A 24,875-nucleotide genomic window follows, 5' to 3' on the forward strand; every position below is an offset into this window, starting at 1 on the left:
GGAGGAGATTCATTTCTTACCTAAGAAACATTTTAATTTGTTACTTAAGATCACTCTCCACTTGTGAAGCAGCCTGAGTTACCACCTTCACCAACACAGAGATATTTGCACAGAGTAGCTACAGTGACCATGGTAAACATGCATTAAATTAAAGTCAGACTTGCAGGTGAAGCAACATTTCCGTGAGGAACAAAATTCACATGGGCTCAGAAGCTGTGAAAATAAAGAAAACAAACAAACAAATAAACAAACAAAACAGCTATTATTGGTAATAAACTTCTGCATGTCATACTAGTTCAGAAAGCTGAGGATTACAAGACTTCCTCTTGTCCTCTTGTTCAGATAAAATTACACTCAGAAGAGTTCAGTTTAACAGTGTTTTAGATTAAAAAAGAAAAGAAAAAAAAGAAAAAAAGACGGAGACTGGAAGACACTATGACAATGTCCTGCTTCCAAAGTTACCCTTCAGGAGCTCTTTATCTCTCCTTAGCAATCCACTTTCCTGATCCCAAGCTTAGCAGGGATATTTAATATCAGCTGTTAAGTTCTTCTCCCTCTCTAGCATCAGATTTGTGTGTTTTGAAATGGAGATTTGCAAAACTATCTGGACAGAAAAGTGAATTAAATCTTTCACGTTTGTCTACGTTGAAGAGAACATGCAATATCCACTGGAAACAGAAGAGGGAGCATTTAATCACAGTACCGGCTCCGTTTTGCTGTTTTGGAGAAAACATGATTCGTTCCCCTTGAGCTGCAGCTGACGAACAGCATGCTCGACCAGCTCCTGAATATCACCAATACTACCACCTTGGACAGACAGCTTGGCTGGTACATTACTCTCTGACTGTTGTCTGAGAAGCCACACTCCCACATCATGCTTTGTGCCCTTTCTCCAAGGATATGGTACTGAGTGTGGTACACATACTGCAAGTCTTCTGCAGCTAGGAATTTAATATGCAAAAGTGGGGGTGCAAATTTACAGTAAAGTCCCTGCTCTGTGGGAACACCCTGCATGGAGAGCCAAGGAAGCACTGGCACCTACGACTTAAATGATGCAGTTGTGGATCCTTGTGTGAATGATGGAGAGGAGGGTGCTCTGGGAGGAAGGAGGGAGGCTACTAGGCTAGACATACTAAGCTTCCCACTGTATCATCTATCTGTTCATATAGGATGTTTAGGTAACAGTGCAGAGATGTGCGTCTCATCTCCCTGTCCAAGTGTTAAGTGACTGGGAGGAGCTTGCTCTCCTTTGAAGAGGGAATGTCCTAGCCAACACAAAGGCACTGTGAGTTCCTGCTAAGAGAAACTAAGTATTAGCTAACATGAGATACATGTGTAGCTCAGTGCACCGGATGGTGACCCCACTAAATAGAGAAGTCCCCCAAAATGGTCCTCAGGAAAAAGGTCACCTTTTTCCCCAACCATGTCTGGTGGGTCTGGTTCAGCATCTTTGGGTGTCCTGTGATAAGAAGTGACTCCATGGTTGGTACTCATACTAAATATTGTTTATACTTAAACTCCACATGACAGAGAAAAGGATCTTGAAACAACAGTGTTCCTGACATCTCTCTTATCCAAAGCCCCGCTATCTTGATTTGAGAAGTAGGCAGTTGAAGCTGTGGCCTTAGCAGCAGAGTCAGGCACTGCAATTTCCCCAGTTCTGGTGGTGCTAGCTCTGCTCCATAATGTCCCATGTCATTATGTCATTAGAGCCAGGATCTTCCCTATCTGCGAAACCAAGGCCAACCAGAGATACCAAAGTGAAAACATGGCATTACTAGAGTGAAGGTAGCTGTGGGAGGGATTAGTTCCTCTTCTCTCTCTTTTGCTGTCTGCCCTTCTTCAGCACCTTCTTGGCTACTTCTACAGAATTTAACTCCTCAGAGCTCTCCCTGGGCTGAGTTTTGTCTATGCTGAAGACAGCTCTACATCCTTCAATAGCAAATGAGAGCAAATTCACATGCACTCTTCAGAAACACTGCTCCAAACAGCTCCCCGACATGCAGCTGACCATAAGTCACCTTGGAGCATGCCATCATGCCCTCCATGGCTGACCCTGCTAACAAAAACCCTCACAAGTGGGCTGCAGGAGCTGAATGAGGCTCCTCAGGCTCAGCTACCTACCCACAGTCCAGCAGTAGCTCAGACAGTTACTATGGGGTGTAGTATGGGCAGATATTGTTGTCTTTCACTGTCTGCTCCTTGACTCTACCAATTAAATCACATGTAGTCACATGGGAAGCTCCCAGGTAACCAGCCCTGTATACACAACACAGTATTCATAAACTATGACAGAGTAGTTTCATAATTTCTATTTTACCATCAAAGCACTCTTCACAGCAATGGCACCTTCCACGCCAGCTTACAAATAGCATCACCACAATACAGCCACCTCTGGCCTTTCCAGCTGGTGCATGATGTACACCTAAAGTTAAATGGGACACATTAGTGATTTTAACCTAAAAAGTCATTTGAATGGGATACAGCATCACTTGCACCCAACACATTATGAATTAGTGTCCTTCCCCCAATATTTTTACACTGTAAAGTATGTTACTGTGTTCGTCCACTCACAGAAAAAGAAATGGATTTGCCTGACTGGAGTTTCAAGATGAAATGTCAGGGGGTCATGGCATGTCAATCTGTAAGTATACTCTGGTCCTGAGTCACTGCCAGCCAAATGCCAGTGAGCACTAGAGCATGGTGTTCTCTTCCTAGCCCACAGTGACATTTGACTCATCTATTGCTTCTTGTGTTTTCTTCATATCCCACCCCTGTCTTTTGTAAATGAATGACTGACATAGGAGAGCCTTCAGGAAACTCCCTCTATCTATTGCATCTTTTATTTCTTTTTATTTGTGTTATGTGTAATTATTTCCTTCATTTCTTTTTATTCAGCAAACCAGTCTCTCCAAAGAGGAAGCATAGCCTTTGCTTTCCTATGTTAAATTGTTGTAGTTTTCCAAGTGCTCCGAAATACAGACCCAGCCACGACTAATGCAAGTTGTCTCTACTTCCCTACATCCCACAGTGGATTGAGTGGTACAGCAGTCGCCATCACAGACATTCAGCCAGAGGAAGTACAGACCCTGCTGCTAAGACACAGCACCAGAAATACTTAATACCCTGAATTCAGACCCAATGTAGAGAAAAACTGAATGTTGATGGTGTCCATCACTGCAGAAATACCTCCATGCACTGGTTTCTTCCTCTGCATGACCAGAGAGCTGACAAGCACTGTAATGTGGGGTGAAGCAAGTAAACTGCACTAAAAGTTCATTCTCAAACATGCTGAACATTCAATTCCCAGAACTGAACCAAACATAGCTGGTAACTGCAATAGGTAGACATTCTCTCACATGCCAGCTAATGCTTGTTTTCAGCCAGAGCACTTGTCATTTGATGGATGCAATGCTTGACAGTTAAAATCTTGCCAACCTTATGAATAATTATACATTGGTCTTTATAACTGCCATAAATTATGAACAGCATCCCCCTGTGCCACAGTTCACACAGAGCTGTCTGACATAATGGACATGTTTTGGGGGCTGCCTTACCTGGAGGTGACCAACCAATAGAGATGAGAGTTGCTGTCCTACTGGGTCATTTCCCTTAACTCCTAAATGCAGACTACTCACATGTATGCTTTTCTTCTCCTCCCACATTTTGTCGTCTTGCCTCATTACACAAGTGCTCATTAATGCCCATTACTGTATATTATTGACACCTTCAGAACAAACAAAGAAATAAGGTTTAATCCATATGATGAGCATGCTACCAACAGACTGTGCTGGTAAAGTACTCCAAATACTGACATAACTTTATTAGCATACCTGTGCTTCTCGACCAGTGTAACAATCCCACAGAGACTAGATGGAACAAGTTTTACATGCAAAGGTGCAGCTTCCGTGTTACAGTCACAGTAGGACTCTTGCTACCATGGCTCTGGCAATCAGAGATTGCGCTGTTTCTCTCACATGGTTTGTCTACTGGAGTTTGCTGAGGCAAAACAAAACACCCAGGTGAGTGTTAGGCTGACTCACAGAACATTCAACAGCTGGCAGCATGTGTGACAGGAAAGCAGGACACACATAGAGAGATGGGAGTGGACATGTCCAGCCCAGAAACACAGTCAAATTGTAAATATGTTTACATTTAGGTACATTGCCTCTCTACTGAAGCACATACACCGGAGCTTGGATCTGAAAGAACCTAGCAGCTCATTAACAGCACAGATCATAGAATCGTAGAAACACAGAACCACAGAATGACAGAATGGTTTGGGTTGGAAGGGACCTTAAAGATCATCTAGCTACACCATAGGCAAGGACACCTCCCAGTAGATCTAGCTGCCCAAAGCCCCATTCAAGCTGGCCTTTTTTTTTTCTCCAAGCTGAATAACCCCAACTTTCCAAGCCTGTCTTCATAGGAAAGGTGTTCCAGCCCTCTGATCATCCTCTGGATTCACTCTGATAGATCCATGTCCTCCTTGTAGTGGGAGCCCCAGAGCTGAATGGAACACTCCAGGTCTCATGAGAGCAGAGCAGGGGGGAAACACCTCTCTCACCCTGCTGGCCACGCTTCTCTTGGTGCAGCCCAGGATATAGTTGGCTTTCTGGGCTGCAAGCTCACATGGGTGGCTCATGCTGAGCTTCTCATCAACCAACAACCCCAGGTGTTTCCCTGCAGGACTGCTCTCAATCCATTCTCCACCCAGCCTGTACTGGTGCTTGGGGTTGCCCTGACCCAGTAGCAGGAACTTGCACTTTGCCTTGTTGAACATCATGTTCACACAGGCCCACCTCTCAAGCCCATTGAAGTCCCAGTGAAAGGCATCCTTTCCCTCCAGTGTAGGAGAGCACAGAGGTGGGTGTCAGCCACAGACTTAGAATCATAGAATCATTTAGGTTGGAAAAGAGCTCTAAGATCATCTAGTCCAATTTTTAACCTAGCCCTACCAAGTCCACCATTAAACTATGTCACTAAGTTCTACGCATTTTTGAAGACACCCAGGGATGGTGACTCAGAATCACAGAATCACAGAATCGTCTAGGTTGGAAGAGACCTCCAAGATCACCTAGTCCAACCTCTGACCTAACACTAACAAGTCCTTCACTAAACCGTATCACTAAGCTCTACATCTAAATGTCTCTTAAAGACCTCCAGGGATGGTGACTCAACCACTTCCCTGGGCAGCCTATTCCAATGCTTAACAACCCTTTCAGTAAAGAAGTTCTTCCTAATATCCAACCTAAACCTCCCCTGGCGCAACTTTAGCCCATTCCCCCTCATCCTGTCACCAGGCACATGGGAGAATAGACCAACCCCCACCTCCCTACAGCCTCCTTTAAGGTGCCTGTAGAGTGCGATAAGGTCGCCCCTGAGCCTCCTCTTCTCCAGGCTAAACAATCCCAGCTCCCTCAGCCGCTCCTCATAAGACTTGTTCTCCAGACCCCTCACCAGCTTCGTTGCCCTTCTCTGGACTCTCTCGAGCACCTCCATGTCCTTCTTGTAGTGAGGGGCCCAAAACTGAACACAGTACTCGAGGTGCGGCCTCACCAGAGCCGAGTACAGGGGGACAATCACTTCCCTAGACCTGCTGGCCACACTGCTTCTTATACAAGCCAGGATGCTGTATAAGACTTCTTCAGCTTCTCCCCTGGGCAGCCTGTACTTCACAATGCTTTCTGTGAAGAATTTTTTTCTAATATCCAAGCTAAACATCCCCTGGCACAACTTGCTGAAAGTGCACACAACGTGACTGTCCATGGCACCAACAAAGATGTTAAATAATATTGATTCTAATCTGGACCTCCAAGGAACATCACTCATCATCTGTCTCCACCTGAACATTGAGCTCTTGACTGCAGCTCTTTGAGTACGACCATTCAGCCAATTCCTTGCCTACTGAGTGGTCCATCTATCAAATCCATGTCTCTCCAATTTAGAGACAAGGGTGTTGTGCAGGACAGTGTCAAACACTTTGCACAAGTCCAAGTAGATAATCCCAGGTAGACCCTAGTAGCCTTAAGATGGCTCTTTTCCGGTGTTTGAATCACACCAATAGTTCTGGATGGTTTATGGACTCCAGCACCACTATGATCCCATCTATCTCCACGTAAACACTGCACTGTGCATGGACCACATATACCTTTCCTCCTTCTCCTGGCCACCACAGAGACAGACAACCAGGAAAGCTGGTTGCAGCCACACTGTGAAGCTTATGTCATGCTGGCTGACACTAGATAAGTTAGTCCTGATGGATTCAAGTCACAGTGTCTCTGCAGGGCGATCAATACATCCTTCACAGTCACTAGCATTTTTTTTCCATTATCCAAAGCATCTCCACTTCCTTTGGCCTAGAAAACACAGAGCTGACTATGTAGTCAGCCTGTTATACTGGTCCTGCCAGCAAACAGCACCTGGAAAATGTTTATCTCTAAGTGCAGAGAATGTTATTACTCCTGAGAAAAAACATAGGTAACACAATCCCTCCTGGCTATTTTTGAGTTGACTAAATTTATTCAAATTTGGGGCAACCAGGTCTAGGCAGCCCTGCCTGAGCAGAGGGCTTGGACCACATAACCTCCAGAGGTCCCTTCCAACCTCAACCTTCTGTGATTCTGTGATAATGAAACCTGAGTTCCAAAGGACTGTTATGGTAGGTAGACATCACACTGCTTGATTCCCAGGAGAGCTACCTATCTAGACAGGTGCTACATGTCTTCAGGCATTACAAAATGAATGTTAAAATTGTTGGGCCCAGATGGTATTCAACAAGGATTAATGAGAAAACTCAGGAACAAAATAGCTGAATTCATAACAGCAGTATGTTGCCTCTTGCAAAAATTGCACTTGAATGCTAGGAGCCAATGCATAATTAAAAGCAAGTTCTGCAATGTCCACGGAACTATGATCCTGTGAGCCAGATATCTGTACTGAGCCAGTTAGTAGAGGTTATAACTAGAGCCATCACTGAGGAATTTTTGTATCTTTTTGGGCAAAGTCACCTTAGCTTTTGTAAAGAGAAATCTGGGCTTAATAACGTTTTGGAGTTCTGGGAAGAAGAAGGACACACATGAAGATAAGGGTGATCCAGCAGGTAGTCTACCCAGATTTCCAAAACATTTCTGGCATAATTACCAATCAAAGTCTTTTAAAGAAAACTAAGCAGCTGTGGAAGGTCCTCTCATGTAAAAGTAGCAGAGTAGAAGACAGAAAACAAAGGGCAGGAGGAAAATGGTTGGTCTTCACAACGTAGGGAGTTCACCAGAGCAGTGTTGGACCTGTACTGTTCTGCATATTCATAATTGTTCTGAAAAAGTTTGAGCAGTGAGGAATAACAGTTTGCCAAAGACACAAAGTTAGTCAAGACAGTGGGGACTTAGGCAGGCTGCAAATAATTGCAGAAGAACCTTGTAAGACTGACTGAGCAATGAAGAGACAGATGAAACAAATATGAATAACTGTAAAGTAAGGTGCATAGAGGAAAAACGTCCTAGCTTGCCATACAGAATTATGTATGCAAAAATAATTGCATGCAGAATTATGTATGTTGCAAAATGACTGTAACTGGTCAGGAGTGATATGCTGAAGTTACAAGCAGTTGCATGAAAACACCAAAACAGTTTTCCAGAGAAGAAAGAAAATAAAATCAAACATTAGGAGCTATTGGGAAAGCATCAGGGAACAAAACAGAAGTCATCACTCCATCGTATGTGGCTTGAATATCATGTGTAGCTGAGGGACAGCATATAGGAAGGTGAAGGCCTTGGTGAATGTGTCAGTACTGGAGTGACTGAATTGGCCAAGACTCCTCAACCTGAAAATTAGCTGAGAGGGAGAGAAACTGATAGCAGCCTACAAAATTGCAAGTGGCAAGGGTAAGGCAGTTAGGGGCTCATTCATCCTTTTCCCCTTTAAGAGCCAAAGTCTACCAATGAAGATAGCAGAAATGAGGCTTGACAGAGATGAGCCTTGGGGAGCAATGCCAGGGTTGGGGGTTAGGGCAATGGCCCAACTGAAGTGCATCTACAATAATGCACACAGCACAGGCAACAAGCAGGAGGAGCTGGAAGCCATTGTGCAACAGGCAAACTATAATGTAGTCACCATCACTGAAATGTGGTGGGACCACTCCCATGACTGCAGTGCTGCAATGGATGGCTATAAGCTCCTCAGAAGGGACAGGCAACAAAGGAGGTGCAGTGGCATAGCTCTCTATGTTAGAGAGTGTTTCGATGTTGTTGAGCTCAGGCCTGGGAATGTTAAGGTAGAGTCTGTATGGATAAAATCAGAGGATTCCAGGTAGGCTGAACACTCCTCAAGAAGGAAGTCTTAAAGGCACAGGAGCAGGTTGTCCCTGTGTGCCCTAAGATGAGCCGATGGGGAAGAAGACCGACGTGACTGAACAGGGAACTTTAGCTGAGTGTCTGGGAGCAAAACAGAATTTATGTCCTTTGGAAGAAGGACCAGGAAACTTGGGGAGAGTACAAGGAAATTGCCAGCATATGCAGAGAGAAAATCAGAAGGCTAAAGTCCAGCACAAGCTCAAGCTGACCACTATTGTTGTGGATAACAAAAAATGTTTTTACAAATACATTAAAGAGGAGGGCCAATGAGGATCTCCATCCTGTATTGGAAGCAGGGGGGAACATGACTAATGAGGATAAGGAAAAGGCTGAAGTTCTTAATGCCTTCTTTACATCTGTCTTTACTAGTCAGACCACTTATCCTTGGGGTACTCAGCCTCCTGACCTGGAAGTCTGGGATGGAGAGCAGAAGAACCCTCCCACAGTTCTGGTGGAAACAATCAGAGGCCTGCTGTTCCATCTGGACTGTCACAAGTCCATAGGGCCAGATGGGATCCACGCAAGGGTGCTGAGGTAGTAGGTGGATGTGATTGCTGGGCTGCTTTCCAGCATCTATCAGTGGTCATGGTCATCCAGAGAGGTCCAGGGTGACTGGAGGCTTGCTAACATGATGGCGATCTATAAGAAGGGTAGTAAGGAGGACCTGGGGAACTAGTGGACTGTCAGCCTGATCAGGCCCAGTCAGCACAGGTTCATGAAAGCCAAGTCCTGCCTGACCAACCTTATCTCCTTCTATGACCGGGTGACCTGCTGGGTGGATGAGGGAAAGGCCGTTGACGTAGTCTACCTAGACTTCAGCAAAGCCTTTGACACAGTCTCCCACAGTATGTTCCTGGAGAAGCTGGCAGCCCATAGCTTGGACAGGTACATGCTTTTCTGGGTTAAAAAACGGCTGGATGACCAGGCCCAGAGAGTGGTGGTGAACAGAGTGAAATCCAGCTGGTCACCAGTGGTGTTCCTCAGGGGTTTGTGTTGGGGCCCATCCTCTTTAATATCTTTATTGATGATTTGGATGAGGGAATTGAGTGCACCCTCAGTAAGTTTGCAGATGACACCAAGTTTGGGGGAAGTATCCATCTGCTAGAGGGTAGGAAGACCCTGCAGAGGGACCTGGACAGGTTGGATTGATGGGCAGAAGCCAATGGGATGAGGTTCAACATGGCTAAGTGCCAGGTCCTGCACTTTGGCCACAACAACCCCATGCAATGCTACAGGCTTGGGGCAGAGTGGCTGGAAAGCTGTGCAGAGGAAAAGGATCTGGGGGTGTTGGTCGATGCTTGTCTGAACATGAGCCAGCAGTGTGCCCAGGTGTGCAACAGCATTCTGGCTTGGATCACGAATAATGTAGCCAGCAGGATCAGGAGGTGATCGTCCCCCTGTACTCAGCTCTGGTGAGGCCACACCTCGAGTACTGTGTTCAGCTTTGGGCCCATTAGTACAAGAAGGACATCAAGGCCCTGGAGCATGTCCAGAGAAGGGCTACAATGCTAGTGAAGGGCCTGGAACACAAGTCCTATGGAGAGTGGCTGAGGGCACTGGGGTTGTTTAGTGTGGAGAAGAGGAGGCTCAGGGGAGACCTTATTGCTCTCTACAACTACCTGAAAGGAAGGTGTGGGGAGCTGGGGGTCGGCCTCTTCTCACAGATAACTAGTGATAGGACTAGAGGGAATGGCCACAAGTTGCACCAGGGGAGGTTCAGGTTGGAAATTAGGAGACATTTCTTTTCAGGAAGAGTAGTCAGGCATTGGAAAGGTTTGCCCAGGGAGGTGGTGGAGTCACCGTCCCTGAGGTTGTTCAATGAAAGTCTGGATGTGGTACTCAGAGACACAGTTTAGTGGGTGACATTGGTAGGGAGATGGTTGGACAAGATGATCTTGGAGGTCTTTTGCAACCTTCATGATTCTATGTTTGTACGATCCTGATTCAAAGAAAGTTAAATGATTTTGATTTTCACAGCAAGACATCTAAATGATGTTACTAAAATAGACCAGCCACATCAGATTTAATGAAGCCATTGTGCTGAAAATAGCTGGATGTTGGGAGAGTATTGTGGGGCATATGGCACTTGCTCGCGTTGTTTTTGCTCCTCTGTGGGTACCTGCCTATAACTGCTTTTTGTTGCTGTCACACATGCACTTTGAGTTACAGATTAATACTTAGTAGCAGCAGTTTTTCTCACAGATGGCAATGAGTTTAGCTCCTCCTGCCTTCATTTGTCCCCACCCCCTTCCCTTTTCGTCTGGGCTCCAGGGTACATTGCGACAGCTCCATAGCATATCGTTCATGTGGCCCTGCAATGTGACAAACTTCCCCAGCCACAACTAATGTCAATCTGTTATGTTGACCGTGTGCCCTGTTCAGCAGTTCTGCTGTTTTTTGACACAGCTCCTGACATCTTACTGCCTTGCAGACCTCCAGAAGCATGGATGAGCAGGCTGTGCTCAATGGGCTCTGGGTCTGAGCCAGCAGAGCCGTTCTTATGTGTGGAGGTTCACTGCTCACTGTTTAAAAGGTTAGACAGGGGCCTCACAGCTTCTGTGCTTCTACTGGTCTTGCAGATCCACGGGTGCTGACAGTGAAAGACAGAGACTGCCTCCCTCCCTGGTGCCCAGCCAAGCCCTCATCCACCAAACCAGGCGGAAGCTGTTTCAAGAAAAAAGCAACCTTTGCCTCCCTCCAGCTTTAACTTTAACTGATTACTCTTCAGTGATCCTATCCACCACAAGGTCACACATGCTTGTGACAATATGAGGGAATGGTGTGATAAAGCTGTCAGGCCAGAGGAAACACTGCCTTACAGTCTCTTAGCTGCAGCACGTGCTCAAGCCGACTGTGAAACCATGACACTGTGCACACAAATTACATTGATTTCTAACTCCCTGACACTTTCAAGGATTATTTTTCACAGCATCCCAACTTTATATAAGCTATGAGTGGGGTGGGGTTTTTTTGTTTGTTTGTTTGTTTTGCACTGATTGGTGTTTAAATTGCAAAGTTAGCACTCTAACTGCTCAGGAAAATATTTGTATTTATATATAATATATAATATTTTTTTTAACAGCAGAAGGTGACTGACTACCTTTATACCAATCAGTCCTGCCTGAGGACACAGTTTCAAAGAAAGCTTAGAAGCCTATCCCACCCTCCTGGGCTAACTGTTCTTGCCCCATTGCTATCTGGTTATATACAAACACAATTGTCAATTACAAGAATTAATTCAAATTTCTGTAATCTTTAATTCTTTAATCAATCCTCTTCAGTAATGCTAGTTTTCTGTTGAATCAACTCCCTAACCTGCTTTCCTATTCAGCTGCATAAGAACCGGTGCCTGAGAAAGAAGGGTAAGAAAAACAGGATTGTAGCATAGCAGCTGCTGTAGTGTAACCCAGCAGGCAGCTCAGCACCAGACAGACATTTGCTCACTCTCCCTCAGTGGGTTGGGAGAGAAAATCGGAAGAAGATAAAACTTGTGGGCTGAGATGAAGACAAGTCTAATAGGACAGAAAATGAAGGGAAAAAACATAGTAGTAGTAGTAACAATATTAATAATAATGATGATGATGATAAAGGCATATACAAAGAACATGATGCACAATGCAATTGCTCACCACTGATGCCCAGCCAGACCCTGAGCAGTGACAGACCCCCAGGCCAACTCCCCCCGTTCCTATTGTCCAGCATGGTGCCATGTGGCATGGGACACCCGTCTGGCCCCCCTGGGCCAGCTGTCCTGGCTGTGTCCCCTCCCAGCTCCTTGTGCACCTCCAGCCTCCTCGCTGGCAGGGCATCATGAGGAGCTGAAGAGGCCTTGACTTGGCGTAAGCACCGCTTAGCAACAACTGAAACATCAGCATGTTAGCAGCATTATTCTCATCCTAAACATAGCACCAGCAAAAAAATTAACTCTATCCCAGCTGAAACAAGGACAAAAACCACCCCTTATTTTATACCATCTATGTCATGGTACCCCACTTTCCAACACATCCCAATTAATTGCCACTAACTTTCTTGTCTTTTGATACATATACACACGGTTATCATTCCTTCACAATATGCACCATCCTTCCAAAATGGCTGTTGAATTCATTTAGTCAATGGCTTTGGGCTCCATCTGTCATAACAGTCCTTCAGGGCAGAAGAGTTGGTGTTGGACTGCTGTATGCTGAAGCCAGTTCTGGTTCCATCACCACTACTCTTTGCTCGGTTCCGTCAAAATTAATTCCTCGTTAATCCAGTTGACTGTAATACCATTGATACGGCATACAGCAACCATAGCAGTGATGACTTACAGTATTATATAGCAATTATATAGCAACCACCAGAGAGATTAAATGTATCCCAGCCAAAACTAGGACAACAGCTTAAGATGCTCTTCCATGATAACAAGTGGCTTACAACACTCTAACCTCATATACATTTTGTTTAAACTTGCAACTTCTTTTATTATACTCTGTATCATACAGAGTATGACCTACCTGTCCCATTAATGGGAGCAAATTTAACCCTTCATTCTAAATTAGGATAAGGATTTGCAATGCAGCTATAGATGGGATACCTGTATTAAAAGTAAGGATTTACCTTGCTACAATTTGTCTCTGTTTTGAGCTGAAGAAAAGCTGAACAAGAAAACAAGACAATTCTTATATGGGTTCCTCCTTTTTATCTGTAGTTTAGTTTGCTGTTTGTTGCACCTGGGTTGAGGCAAATTAAGACACACTTGCAGCATTGTTTATTTAGGAGATACAGATCTTAAAAACAGTTGAATGTTTGATTAAATCCTCAGTATCAGTTCTCTCCTAACCACACAATAGTTCATTGCAGAGCAAAACGATCCCCACAAGCAGTAGAACACGGAATTTCACCCTCCTCTCCATCCCAACATAAAACCCAGATGATATCAGTAAAACAGTGAAGGAAAATCAAAATGGACTTTAGTGATCTATACTATAAAAAGAAACACAACTAAAAAGAGCTTTTCACAGCATGCAGTGAGCACATAGATGATTGCGGGCTCCTTGAACAGTCTTCTCCAAAGTATGTCACATATGGTACAATCTCTTTAAAGATAAACCATTCTATTAATTAAAACTTTTTATCAGAAAGCTTTCAACTACACAATAGTAATGCCTAACTCTTATGCATGTCATTGGCAGACCTCTGTTGTAGGTAAGAGTTGAAAGACTCTTCCTTGCAACCTGCTTTTTCAATCCATAAGTGAGGAAGCACTGAAAAAGCTATGCTTTAACTTCTGGGATGTTACAGAAAGAAGTATTTTAGATATATTTGATGCAATATATACTGCTACACAAGATTGTAGTTTCTGTAAGTTGTAGTTTCTTCAATTTCTACAATTTCAGGAACACAACAGCCCTCCAAGACTGAATGGCTATATTAAGCCTATTATTTTTCAGCAACATACGAGTCATCCATTGATCATGAGTGATATCATTGTGGTATTATGTGGACACTCACAGACAATTCAACACGTTTAAAACATTGTCATGCTTTAACTCCAGCAGGCAGCTCAGCACCACACAGCCATTCTCTCACTCTCCCCAGGTGAGGTGGGGGAAGAGAATCGGAAAGATAAAAGTGTGAAAACTCAAATGTTGAGATAACAACAGTTCACTAGGTAAAGCAAAAGCCACGTGCACAAGCAAAGCAAAGCAAAGCAAGGAGTTCATTTACCACTTCCCACCAGCAGGCAGGTGTTCAGCCACTTCCAGGAAAGCAGGGCTCATCACACATAACTGTTTCTTGGGAGGATAAATTGCATCACTCCCAATGTCCCCTCCTTCCTTCTTTATCCCTTATTTTTATTGCTCAGCATGATACTATATGGTATGGGACACCTCTCTGGTCAGCTTGGGCCAGCTGTCCTGACTGTGCCCCCTCCCAGCTCCTTGTGCACCCCCAGCTTCCTCGCTGGCAGGGCAGCATAAGAAGCTGAGAAGTCCCTGGCTTAGCATAAGCACTGCTCAGCAACAACTGAAACATCAGTGAGTTATCACCAAACATCAGAGTATTTTTTGGACTGACAGCTTTTCTATTTGTGTTTGCAGAAATCCCGCAAAGTCACAGGTCACTTTAATGCTCGTGCAATGTACAGCTTGGTGAAAATTACCAGGATTGCAAGATTTGAGAGAATGTATCTAAATCCTACCAGCAAATGTATACCATCAGCTTTTTAAAGAAGTTGATGTGATTGCATATTCATGAATGATCACGAATGGGCGGGGGAGGAGGATTTAAGATATTTAGAAATCTAAACATGATTTCTCTCTCATTATTTCCCCAGAGTTCTGAACCATTTGGAACCCTTTGGTTTAGTTATCTACTGATAAGGGAATAAAGTTTTGCTCTAATGAAATGTATCATTCGGTGTTTTTACTTGACACATTTATATGTTACAGCTATAAAGGTCAGACTTCTAATTCACTATTAGGAATGATATCTCTGCTACCTGAAACCCAGCAAGGTGAACTTCTCAGTCTTTTGAAGAGCATATAAATGCATAAAAGAAAGCACACAACTCAAATGTGTTATAAAAAAATCGTATTAGATATCTTAAAAAATACAAGACATTATATAAAAATCAAACCTATTCATCAAAATTTTGTTAAACAGACCCATTTAAGATCAGGTACTCTGGAGTATTAAGTAACAGTATGTAATCTCAACATCTCAACTAACATTTAATTTAGCTCAGTGCTAGCTGATAACAAGTTCAGCTGGTCAACTCAAAAAGATAACCTTACCAGACTACTACCATGTTAGTATTTACAACATGAAAATTTTAAAAATACAATAAGATTACATTATACTTAAGATAATAAGCACTCATGCTGCTGGACCCCCACCAAGATGGTGGAACACATTCTCCTTTCCTTCTCGCTACTGTTTCAAAAAACGTTCAGTGTTAAGCACGTACACAGTGCAAGGTCCTATACAAACAATGTGTTTAATATATTACAGTTAAAGCCAAACAAAACAGATTTCTCTGTTAATTAAATATACTAGAAACTCTACATAACATTCCAGTGACATTTGCCTTTTTGCCAGCTTCAATATTGAACAAAAACTTCTTCAACCACAACACACTTTGAGGTGATCAGCACTTCTGCAAAGCATCAGAAATGTCATTGTTTGTTTTCCCAGCATGGTTGGAAGATTTATCTGCTTGCTATTTCTATAAAGGATAAGCAGATGCCAGTTCTGAAATCCAGGCTTCAATGTGAGTCAAAAAGCAAAGGTGTTCTGTTATACAAAATAACTTCCTTGTCTTCCTTTCAACAGCAGTAGTAAGAGTTCACTTTTCTTCTAGGACTAAACTCAGTAGGTTGATTCAGTGGTTCCATTTGAGTTTGAAGAGTAAGAAATGGATTTCTTGGGGTATCTATTTGATGAGAGAGAAACTTGCATCCTCCGTGTAGTTCGCACACTTCGGCAAAGAAGAGCATATCTAAGATTGCCTCTGAAGTCTTTTGAAATATAGTAATATATGAATGGATCAATACAACTGTTCAGAGTAGAAAGACACAGCGCAGTTATGTATGACCCATACAGATGGCTTTGACTGTATTTTTTGAGGAGTAAATAGTGCACAATAAGAAGCACATTGCTAGGTGTAAAACAGATGATGTACATTGACAGGACAGCAATGATGAGTTTTATTGCTCTTTTTCGTTTCTTCCCATTGTTTATATCTGAGATGGAAGCATTCAGAGTCTTAATCATTAGTATGTAAGCAACAGCAGTGACGAGAGCTGGGATTAGGAAGAGTCCAACTGCAAGTGAGAGGAAGTAATTGAACATGTCGTTAGCCAAAACATTTTCAGGCAACACATCATGGCAGGTAGTGATGTTAAGAGCTGAAATATATACTGTCTGATTAACAAGATACAGTGGAATATTGCACAGCAAAATCAGTATCCAGATAGCAAGGGAGATGCCCAGAGCAATTTCAGACTTCTTTCTTGAGTTCACTATGGGGTTCACTACAACCCAATACCTTTGCACACTGAGACATGTCATAAAAAGAATGGAGCAGTACATATTTCCATAGAAAAATCCAACAAGCACTTTGCAGAGACCTTCTCCGAATAGCCAATTATTGCCATTTACATGGTATGCAATCTTCAGTGGGAACCATACAACAAAGAGAAGGTCTGCGAATGCCAAGTTAACCATATAAATCACAGCAGGATGTTTCTTCTTTGTTCTGAAAAAAAAGACCCAAATGGCCATGGCATTGCTTGGCAAACCAATGATAAAGACAATGGCATATACAATGGGAAGAAAAACTGTAGTCAGCTTTCCTGTAAGGACTTTTGCTGCAAAGTCATCCACTTTGTAGGACTCCCCAGAGGCATTATTTGCATTTGTAACTTTCTGGCCCACAAAACTTCTTCCTTTTGGCTTGGTGGTTATATTTTTCACTAGAAAAAAATATATTGAGAAGTCACTGTTACTGAAGTGCAAACATAACTTTCCTTTTTTTTTTTATTTAATAAACTAGACAACATGATTTACACTGAAGAATTAAAGAGGGTCTTATCAACAGAAAAATGAGACTGCTTTTCAAATACTTGACAATTTTTCTTCCCTTCATTTTAGTTTACTATCCAAAATGCACATATATCCTTATTTAATGGTTGTGTATCAGTAAAAAGAATGCTTTTCCGCCTCACCAGTAATATAACAATACATTATTGAAATGGCTGTCAGGTGTTTTAACTCTTCAGATGGTAGGAACAAACTTGTTCAAGTAACCCAGGGGCACGATTATCTTTTTTTCATGGCACCACCAGATTACTCAAATGCTGGAATTTCTAGAACTTTCCAACATGCTTACAATATATCTGCAGTAGAAGTTTTCTTGGCCTCAATCTGATGATGAAAAGATGGCCGCAAACCCAGCTGTGCATTAAAGACAGTATGCTGTCCTCAGTCAGACTAGGTAGAATTGAAACAGTCAGAATGCAAAGCAGGAAGCTATGCTCAAGTGACCTCTGAAGACAGATGTCTATTGCACTATATCTGAAATAAAATATGAACAGACTGACCCTGTTGCATCTTCATGCTTAAAGTTAGTCATCTGTCGTGTCCTTCTAACTCACAGATAAGATGGTCAAGCAATCTCTACAATTTCTACTCACACCACTAGATCAGTAGAGCTGCCAGATATGGTCGCTGGAAAGCAACATTATACTCAGGCAAATAGATAGGGCAAGAGGAATGGTTTTAAACTAAAAGAGGGGAGATTTAGATTAGATATTAGGAGGATAATTAGGAATTAGGAATATTAGATATTAGGAGGAAATTCTTCACTCAGAAGGTGGTGAGGCACTGGAACAGGTTGCCCAGAGAAGCTGTGGATGTCCCATCTCTGGAGGTGTACAGGACAAGGTTGGATGGGGCTTTGAGCAACCTGGTCTAGTAGGTAGAATCTCTGTGCATGACGGGGGGTTGGAACTGGATTGTCTTTAAGGTCCCTTCCAACACAAGCTGTTCTGTGATTCTATGGTTGCTTCCTACACCAAAAAGCTGTCACTTCAGGTTTTGCTCTACCTCTTTGAATGCCACATGAACCTGTAAACCATATAGGCAAGCCAGACATTCCTGACTGCTCTGTCTTGTATGACAGCCTTCAGATGGCTCAGCCCAGAGACCCCTACCACAACACCTTCCATACTCAACACAGTCCTCTTGTACAGACAAGTTAAACTGCACAGGTACTGTCAAAGAACTCACTCTGTTCTAAAAAGTCATATATTCACCAAGCTAGACTCAATGGACGTGATACATGATTGTTTGTAATAGTAGTTTAATCGTATCACAAATTCTATCAATATTTGTGGATAATTTTAGCCACTCCCTCTCCCCCAAAAAAGCCACCAACGAAAACAGCAACATCAAAAAACACAACAGTCTAAAGAAGAGTTTTATTGAGCAAGCAGGTCTGTGTTTAACATGCCATGAAGAGCGTTGAAAGATGGTGCTTTTGTCTTTCAATAAACAGTAGTTTTGATACAATCCCAGCAAGGAATAAATTAGACTAACACCTTACATTTTAAAGTAAGCACTGGAACAGGCTCCCCAGGGAAGGGGTCACGGCACTGAGCCTGACAGAGGTCAAAAGAGCTTGGAAAATGGTCTTAGACACATGGTCTTTATTTATTTAGGGTGGTCCTTTGGGGACCCAGGAGTTGGACTTGATGATCCTTGTGGGTCCCTTACAATTCGGATATTCTATGAATGTATAAGAAAAGAATTTTCATACAATAAATAAATAAACACACAAGTATGTGTGTTTTCCACAATAGATTCTCAAAAGTAGCACAACTCTAGACAGCTGTTCAAGTTAGTACTACAAATGCCTGATGTACAGTATTAGGGTCCTACCTAGGCTGAATGACCTCTTTCCTAAAGAGGTACAGAAATATGGCATATATTGGTGTTCTTTAGAGTTTTGAATTAAGTTACCCTAGCTCTAGTTAGCAAGGGTTTGTCAAGTTCAAGGCACAGGCAGGCTTCACTGGAAGACTGTGGTGTAAGAAAGCTTTTTGCCAGTGCAATGACATGGACTTCAGTCTTTGTGCAGTCTACTGCAAAGATTTGTCTAAATTATATCAGCAGAACAGTCCTAAAGAAAATAAACTGCAATGACAAATATTCATTTTGACCTATTTGTGGTTTAATTACAAAAGAGCAGAATCATACAAATCCTGCTGTCAGGTCTTCAAGTCACATGATTATGTCAATAATATCTTTAAGGACTGTAAACTTTGCTTGCATATCACAGAATAACTAGGTCCCTAACCTGAGGTGTGAATAGAAGAATAGAGAATCAGCTTAAAGAACATAGCTCATTGAGACATTAGATGTAAATGATAAAAAGTTAAGCAATACTTCTTTCCCCAGGTTGGCTGAGAAAGGTCCCAGAGTGCTCAGACCCTTTACTACAAGCTGACAGCAGTTCTCAGAGTACCACAATAAAGCTTAGCATAGCACTGTGCAGCTGTACATCAACAAGTAGTTTACCTTATCAACCTGCAGTCATACTATTCATATTCCATTCAAAAGACTTAAATATTTTGTGACCAGACACAAAAGCAATGCTTTGCCATTGGTGTTCATAGGCTGGGTGGAAAGAAATAAGCATAGTCTCCAAAAAACCTGGAGTGTTTGTGTGTCACAAAAGAACAAGAGCGACACAAAAGAAGACACATGGAAGACACATGACACGCAAACAGGACTTGGTATTGCAAGAGTGAGATAACAAAATTTTTCTTATTATTTATTCTATTTTTGAAGGCATGGTCAAATTAAATATACGATTTCAGGCACCAAGTTTTGCTTTTATGCTTACTTGAAGGATATGTTTCAGTTTTGGCCTCATAATTTCTGACTGCAGATACTGGGCAGCTTTTGTTAGCCCAGCTGGCATGCATAGAGGGAGACATTTCAGTATCCTGTTTCTCTTTGCAGTTAACACTCCCTCCAAGAGCAACCAATCCTTTGTTAGGTATGTGCATTTTCTACTCCTTTTCTTACTCTTTCTCTGCTTGCTGTTTTCCATAACAATTGAGGTTTTTGTTGGTGGTGGTGTTTTTTTTCTTCCCCCCCTCCCCCCCCCCCCCCCCCAAGAACAGTTTCACCCTGCCTGACTCACATACAGAGAATGCAGTTAACTTGCTAATCTGCCCACAGCAAAAGCTTACTTGGCATCATGGGGACAAACACTCTCTCTCCCACAAGAAGACCGTTTCAACATCGCTAGCTTTGCTATTTGTCTAGAAGGTATAAACCATCACACCAAACGAAGGATGATGTCTGCCCTGCAGCACAGAGTATCTAAACCATCTTAGGTCATGGTGGCAATACTCACCCATACAGGACTAAGGTTAAGGTTCTTGATTCTGCAGCACAGATTCACCACAACCCCACAAGTGCCTTAGCCTGTTTGAAAACAGTCGTGTCCCCTGACTTGCAGTGCATCTACCTTGGCTGGGAGGGGAGTACCATTTCCAGCTCATCTCACTTCCCAACACCGGAAGGTCAAGCAACCTGATAAAACATTTAAGCAGACTACCTTTTCCAACCCAAGTTGATATTGTTCCCTATACAGCTTACGCTTGCCCCGGTCAGATAGCTAGGATATCAAGAGGCAATCCGGTATCGCTAACTCTGCTCTCAACCACAAAATTTGCACCTAATGGCTCACTGATTTTTACTGCCTTAAGATTTTAAGGATGCTATCATCCGTTTGTTACAACCTACAATAGTTCTAGGTAGCACAAAAAGTGATGCAAAATATACCACACAACAGAACAAAATAAAATATCTGATACCATCATGCACTGGTTTGACCATGCAGGTGATAACCACGTATTAAATATCTAGTGTCTATTTGATGAGAAAATAGGAACTACCAAGAGCTTGGTTTCAATATTTACATAGTCTTTATGCATGTACTTTTACTATGTAAGTAGGCACAGGGGGAACTAATGCAGAGAGGCACAGTGCAAAGTGCACAGATATGGCAATGGGATTTCGAGGCTTACTATAAAAACGTGGCAAAACATGAACTGTAGGGTAGTGAAATTTGAATGTTTTCTTTTTTTTTTTTTTTTTTTAACGGTATTTACGTTCAGAAAGCAATATAAAGTAACAAAAATAAGAATTAAGATTTTTTTTTAAATGAAAAAAAAAAAAGACTGTGTCGTCTTCACTTCAGAACCTGATTTTCTTCTTCCAGATCTGAAAAGCTAGGGTTTTTCCTTTCTTTTCCTTTCACTTACACACACCTTTAGGCGAGTTGCTGAGAACCAGGTGAGGCACAGCAGCACCTGATGCTGGCGATGCCTCGTTCAGACCGACCACGCGGCCGAGCCCCGACCCCGCAGCGCTGCTCGGGGCTCCCCGCACCCTGCCCGGTGCCGACGGGCTGCGCCCCAACGCGATCAAGCCCCATCGCCTCGCCCTGCGCCCCGCCGTCCCCCTCAGCCACAGCACCGGCGGTGCCGTTTCTCGCCCCGCTCCCGTAGCCCTGCCGCGGGGCTCCGGTGCCCGCAGCGGCGGCTCGCACCCCGCCCGGCGCTGCCCAGCTCACCTGTGGGCGTGACGGCTTCCAGCAGGGCGCTGAGCAGTAGCAGTAGCAGCAGCAAGCACAGCCCGCGGCGCCCAGCCATCGTCCCTCCCGCCGCGCTCCGGCCGCTGCTGTCCTGTCCTGTCCCGCACGCACGACCAGTTTCGCCTGATACCTGAGCTAGGAGGGGGCGGAGGGTGCGGCCTGACCGGTACCGGCAGGGCAGGACCGCCCCTCGGGGCTTGGCGGGGCGGCACCTAAAATGGCGGGGGCGAACTCCGCCGCGGGGTGCGCGGGGTCCGCCCCAAAATGGCTGGGGGGGGTTGTGGCGGGACTGTGGGTCGTGGTGTGCCTTGCCTCGCGGCAGGTGCCTCAGCTGCGGGGCCGAGCGTATCCTGCGGGGTTTCGGCCCTTCCTCAATCTGCTCTCCGACTGCTACCTGAGCCCGGTCGCAGGGTAGGTAGGGAGGTGAGGCTGTCGCCCGTGGCAGGTGCCTGATGAGGAGTCCTGCCTGTACCCTCAACTAAGCCGGCACATGGGGCTGCTTTTGAGGTTTAAAGTTTTGGGTGACGTGGCCTGCAATGGCTGTGGAGTCTTCTGGGGCGCTAGAAATCACGTTGGAGTACATCTGGTTAGTCGTCATGCACAGCATACCTGGAGCATGACGGACCAAGTGAAGTAATAGGCTGTGTGTGCGGTGTGACGTCTTTGGGGTATGATGCCTCGAAGAAAAGGTGTCTGAGGTTTAGGGAGGGGGAAATCCCCCCAGATCACCTGTGTTGAGTGCTCCATGTATGGCTTTTATTGTGCTTCTGTAATGCTGTTTGTTCGTTGAGTTTGTATTAGAAGAGTAGCAAAGTGCATGTTTAATTAGCATTTTTATGAAGTTACAGCCAGTGATGCATTGTTTGACCTGCCACTTACTGGAAGGCCGTGTGGTAGTTTTACTCAGGTGGCAGCTGAGCTCCACCACAACCACTCTCTTGCTCCCCCTCCTCAAAGGGAAAGGGGGAGAAAATACAGTGAAAAGTGCTCAAGGGTTGAGATAAGGACAGGGAGATCACTCAACAGCCATCATGATGGGCAAAAAAGTCTCAGAGCAGGGAGACTAGTAACTTTATTGCCTATTACTAACAAGCTAGAGAAGTGAGAAACTAAGGAAAGAAACTAAAAACACCTTCCCCTCATCCACCCTCTTCCATCTCCTCCACCCGAGCAGCCTGGGGGAATGGGGGTTGCGGTCAGTCTATAACACTCTCTGCTGCTCCTTCACTGCCCCTGCTCCATGTGGGTCCATCCCATAGGATGCCGTCCTTCCCAAACTGATCCTGCATGGGCTGCCCACAGGCAGCAGCTCTTCAAGAACTGCTCCAACACGGGTCTGTACTATGGGGTCCATCCGTCAGGAGCAAGCTGTTCCAGCACGGGTCCCCCATGGGCAGCAACTCCTGCCAGGCCACCTGCCTCTGCATGGTCCTCTCTCTACGGGCTGCAGCTCCGGCCTGGAATCTGCTCCGGAGAGCGTTCTCCATAGGCCACAATCTCCTTCAGGGCAGGTCCACCTTCTCCACCAGAGGCTCCCCCACAGGCTGCAGCGTGGAGATCTTCTCTGCTGTAGTACACCAGGGGCTACAGAGGGAACTTCAGCTCCGGCACCTGGAGCACCTCCTCCCCCTCCTTCACTGACCTTGGGGTCTGCAGGGCTGGTTCTCACTCCTCACTCTCCCAGTGGCTGTTGTGCAGCAATTTTCTTTTTTTTCTTCTTTCTTAAATCTGCTTTCACAGACGCACAAACAACACCACTTGTTGGCTCAGCCCTGGGCAGCGGTGGGTCCCTTTTGGAGCCAGCTGAAACAGGCCCTTTTCTAACATGGGGCAGCTTCTGGATTCTTCTCACAGAAGCCACCTCTGCAGCTTTCCACTACCAAAAGCTTGCCACATAAACCCACTACAGACTGTCATGATTTTCGCTGAACTGTGCCTTGGAAGGAGCCGGTTGGGAATAGGGATGTGCTAGTGAGGACTGGGGCTAAAGGGGTGTTTCTTTGGGACAGTGTAACTCCTGCTGACTCAAAGTATTCCTTTGTGTTTGCCAAGTTTCGAACCATTTTTCATTGTGTTGTCAAATGAAAAACAGGTAGGAAAATGTGTAATGTTTGCTTAACCTATTACATTTGTGGTACTGTATGGGTAACCCAGCACAGGAAAGGGATGCTTTCATTATCAGCCTCTCTTAGGCTCAGGGAGCACCGACTTTATTTTTGCAAATACTTATTTCAAGAGTAATACAACTGAATGTAATGCAATGCCAGAATTGTTTTCAATTTATATACGTAAATATGAATTTTAAGAGTGTTTTGGGGTTTGTAAAAATCAGGCATGCAAGTTGCCAAATTCCAAAATTAAAACATGTTCAGCTCTAATTCACACCTCTAGACAAGTAGGTGGCTTTTGAGTTACAGCAGTAGTTTCCTACCTTCCTTGGTTAGTCTGCAGAATGCTCAGTGTTCAGTTGGTAATAAACTTGTTGCTTTTTTCCTTTTTTTTTTTTTTTTCCTTTTTAATAAGTATATTACGAATGTACTCTGTTCTATGCTGCTCTGAAGACAGAATTGTTCTTTTTGTGTACTGTGATGCTCATGAAGTCTGACTACGTGTGTAGGAAGTCTGCATTATTCTCGTTTCAAAGACAGATAAGGGAGTATAAAGAAAGATAAATGTGCTTGGAAGTTTTGTGTGTCTGAGTTGAGCTCCAGGGCTTCTCTTTTTTGAGTTTTTTGTTATAAGTCACTCCTTACTCAAAGCATGATTTTTTTCTTATTTGTCATCACTCACAGTACCTGTTGGTTCCTATGTGTCATCCACCCAGCTAAGTCTGCTTACAGACTTCTCATCTTAGTTTCAACCCCCCTGCTGAGCACCAGGAAAGTCAGCCCATCCCTCCAGACTTCCTCCCTGTCTCCTTTCTCACTTGCAGTGCTTTTTTTGTTTACTTTGCCATTACAGACTGCTTCATGGGTACTTAGTATCCTGCTCCTAATCACCTTGTCAGATGAGCTGTAGTCTTCCCAACTGTTTTTTTTATCTAATCTCCCTTTCAAACAGGCATGTACATATGCGCTGGTTTCGATTTTCTAATGTTTTCCCTCTCAGGCCTGAAGTATTCAGTCCTTCTCTCATTAGTGTCTGCTCTAGCCAGTGCTCTCCTGCTGTCTGCCATCACCCAGTTCCAGTTTTCACAGTCCATTTTCTCTTGGTTTACTCTGTCCAGTCTGTCTCTTTGTCCCCTTTACATTCAAGCAGAGAGCCTGGATCTAGCAACAAGAAAAGGGACTGAGAACAAAAGAGAAAAGAATACATTTCTGTCACTAAACAAAATTTGCTATAGACTCTCCCATGATGGGTCAGAGCTG

General features: G+C 44.0%; 1 protein-coding gene across 6 annotated transcripts in view; it reads right to left on the reverse strand.

The window, feature by feature from the left end:
* Positions 1–24,875, reverse strand: part of LOC118251421 (proteinase-activated receptor 2-like) — a 57,744-nt gene that overhangs the window by 23,943 nt on the left and 8,926 nt on the right. The window contains exons 1-3 of one of the 6 annotated variants that reach the window (XR_007709249.1): positions 21,487–21,916; positions 2,321–2,425; positions 21–213 (exon numbers count right to left, since the gene is read on the reverse strand). The exons of 2 other annotated variants lie outside the window; for them this stretch is intronic. Coding sequence is in view for 3 of the 4 variants with exons in the window: in XM_035553497.2 (XP_035409390.1) it covers positions 15,705–16,810; positions 21,487–21,565 (1,185 nt within the window). In the remaining variant the exon portion in view is untranslated. Of the gene's footprint in view, positions 1–20; positions 214–2,320; positions 2,426–14,910; positions 16,811–21,486; positions 21,917–24,875 lie in introns of those variants that run through there. 3 more of the 6 variants (XM_035553497.2, XM_035553498.2, XM_035553496.2) reach the window with 3 other exon arrangements.

The sequence above is a fragment of the Cygnus atratus genome, chromosome Z, assembly GCF_013377495.2.
Source record: "Cygnus atratus isolate AKBS03 ecotype Queensland, Australia chromosome Z, CAtr_DNAZoo_HiC_assembly, whole genome shotgun sequence".
NCBI lineage: Eukaryota > Metazoa > Chordata > Aves > Anseriformes > Anatidae > Cygnus > Cygnus atratus.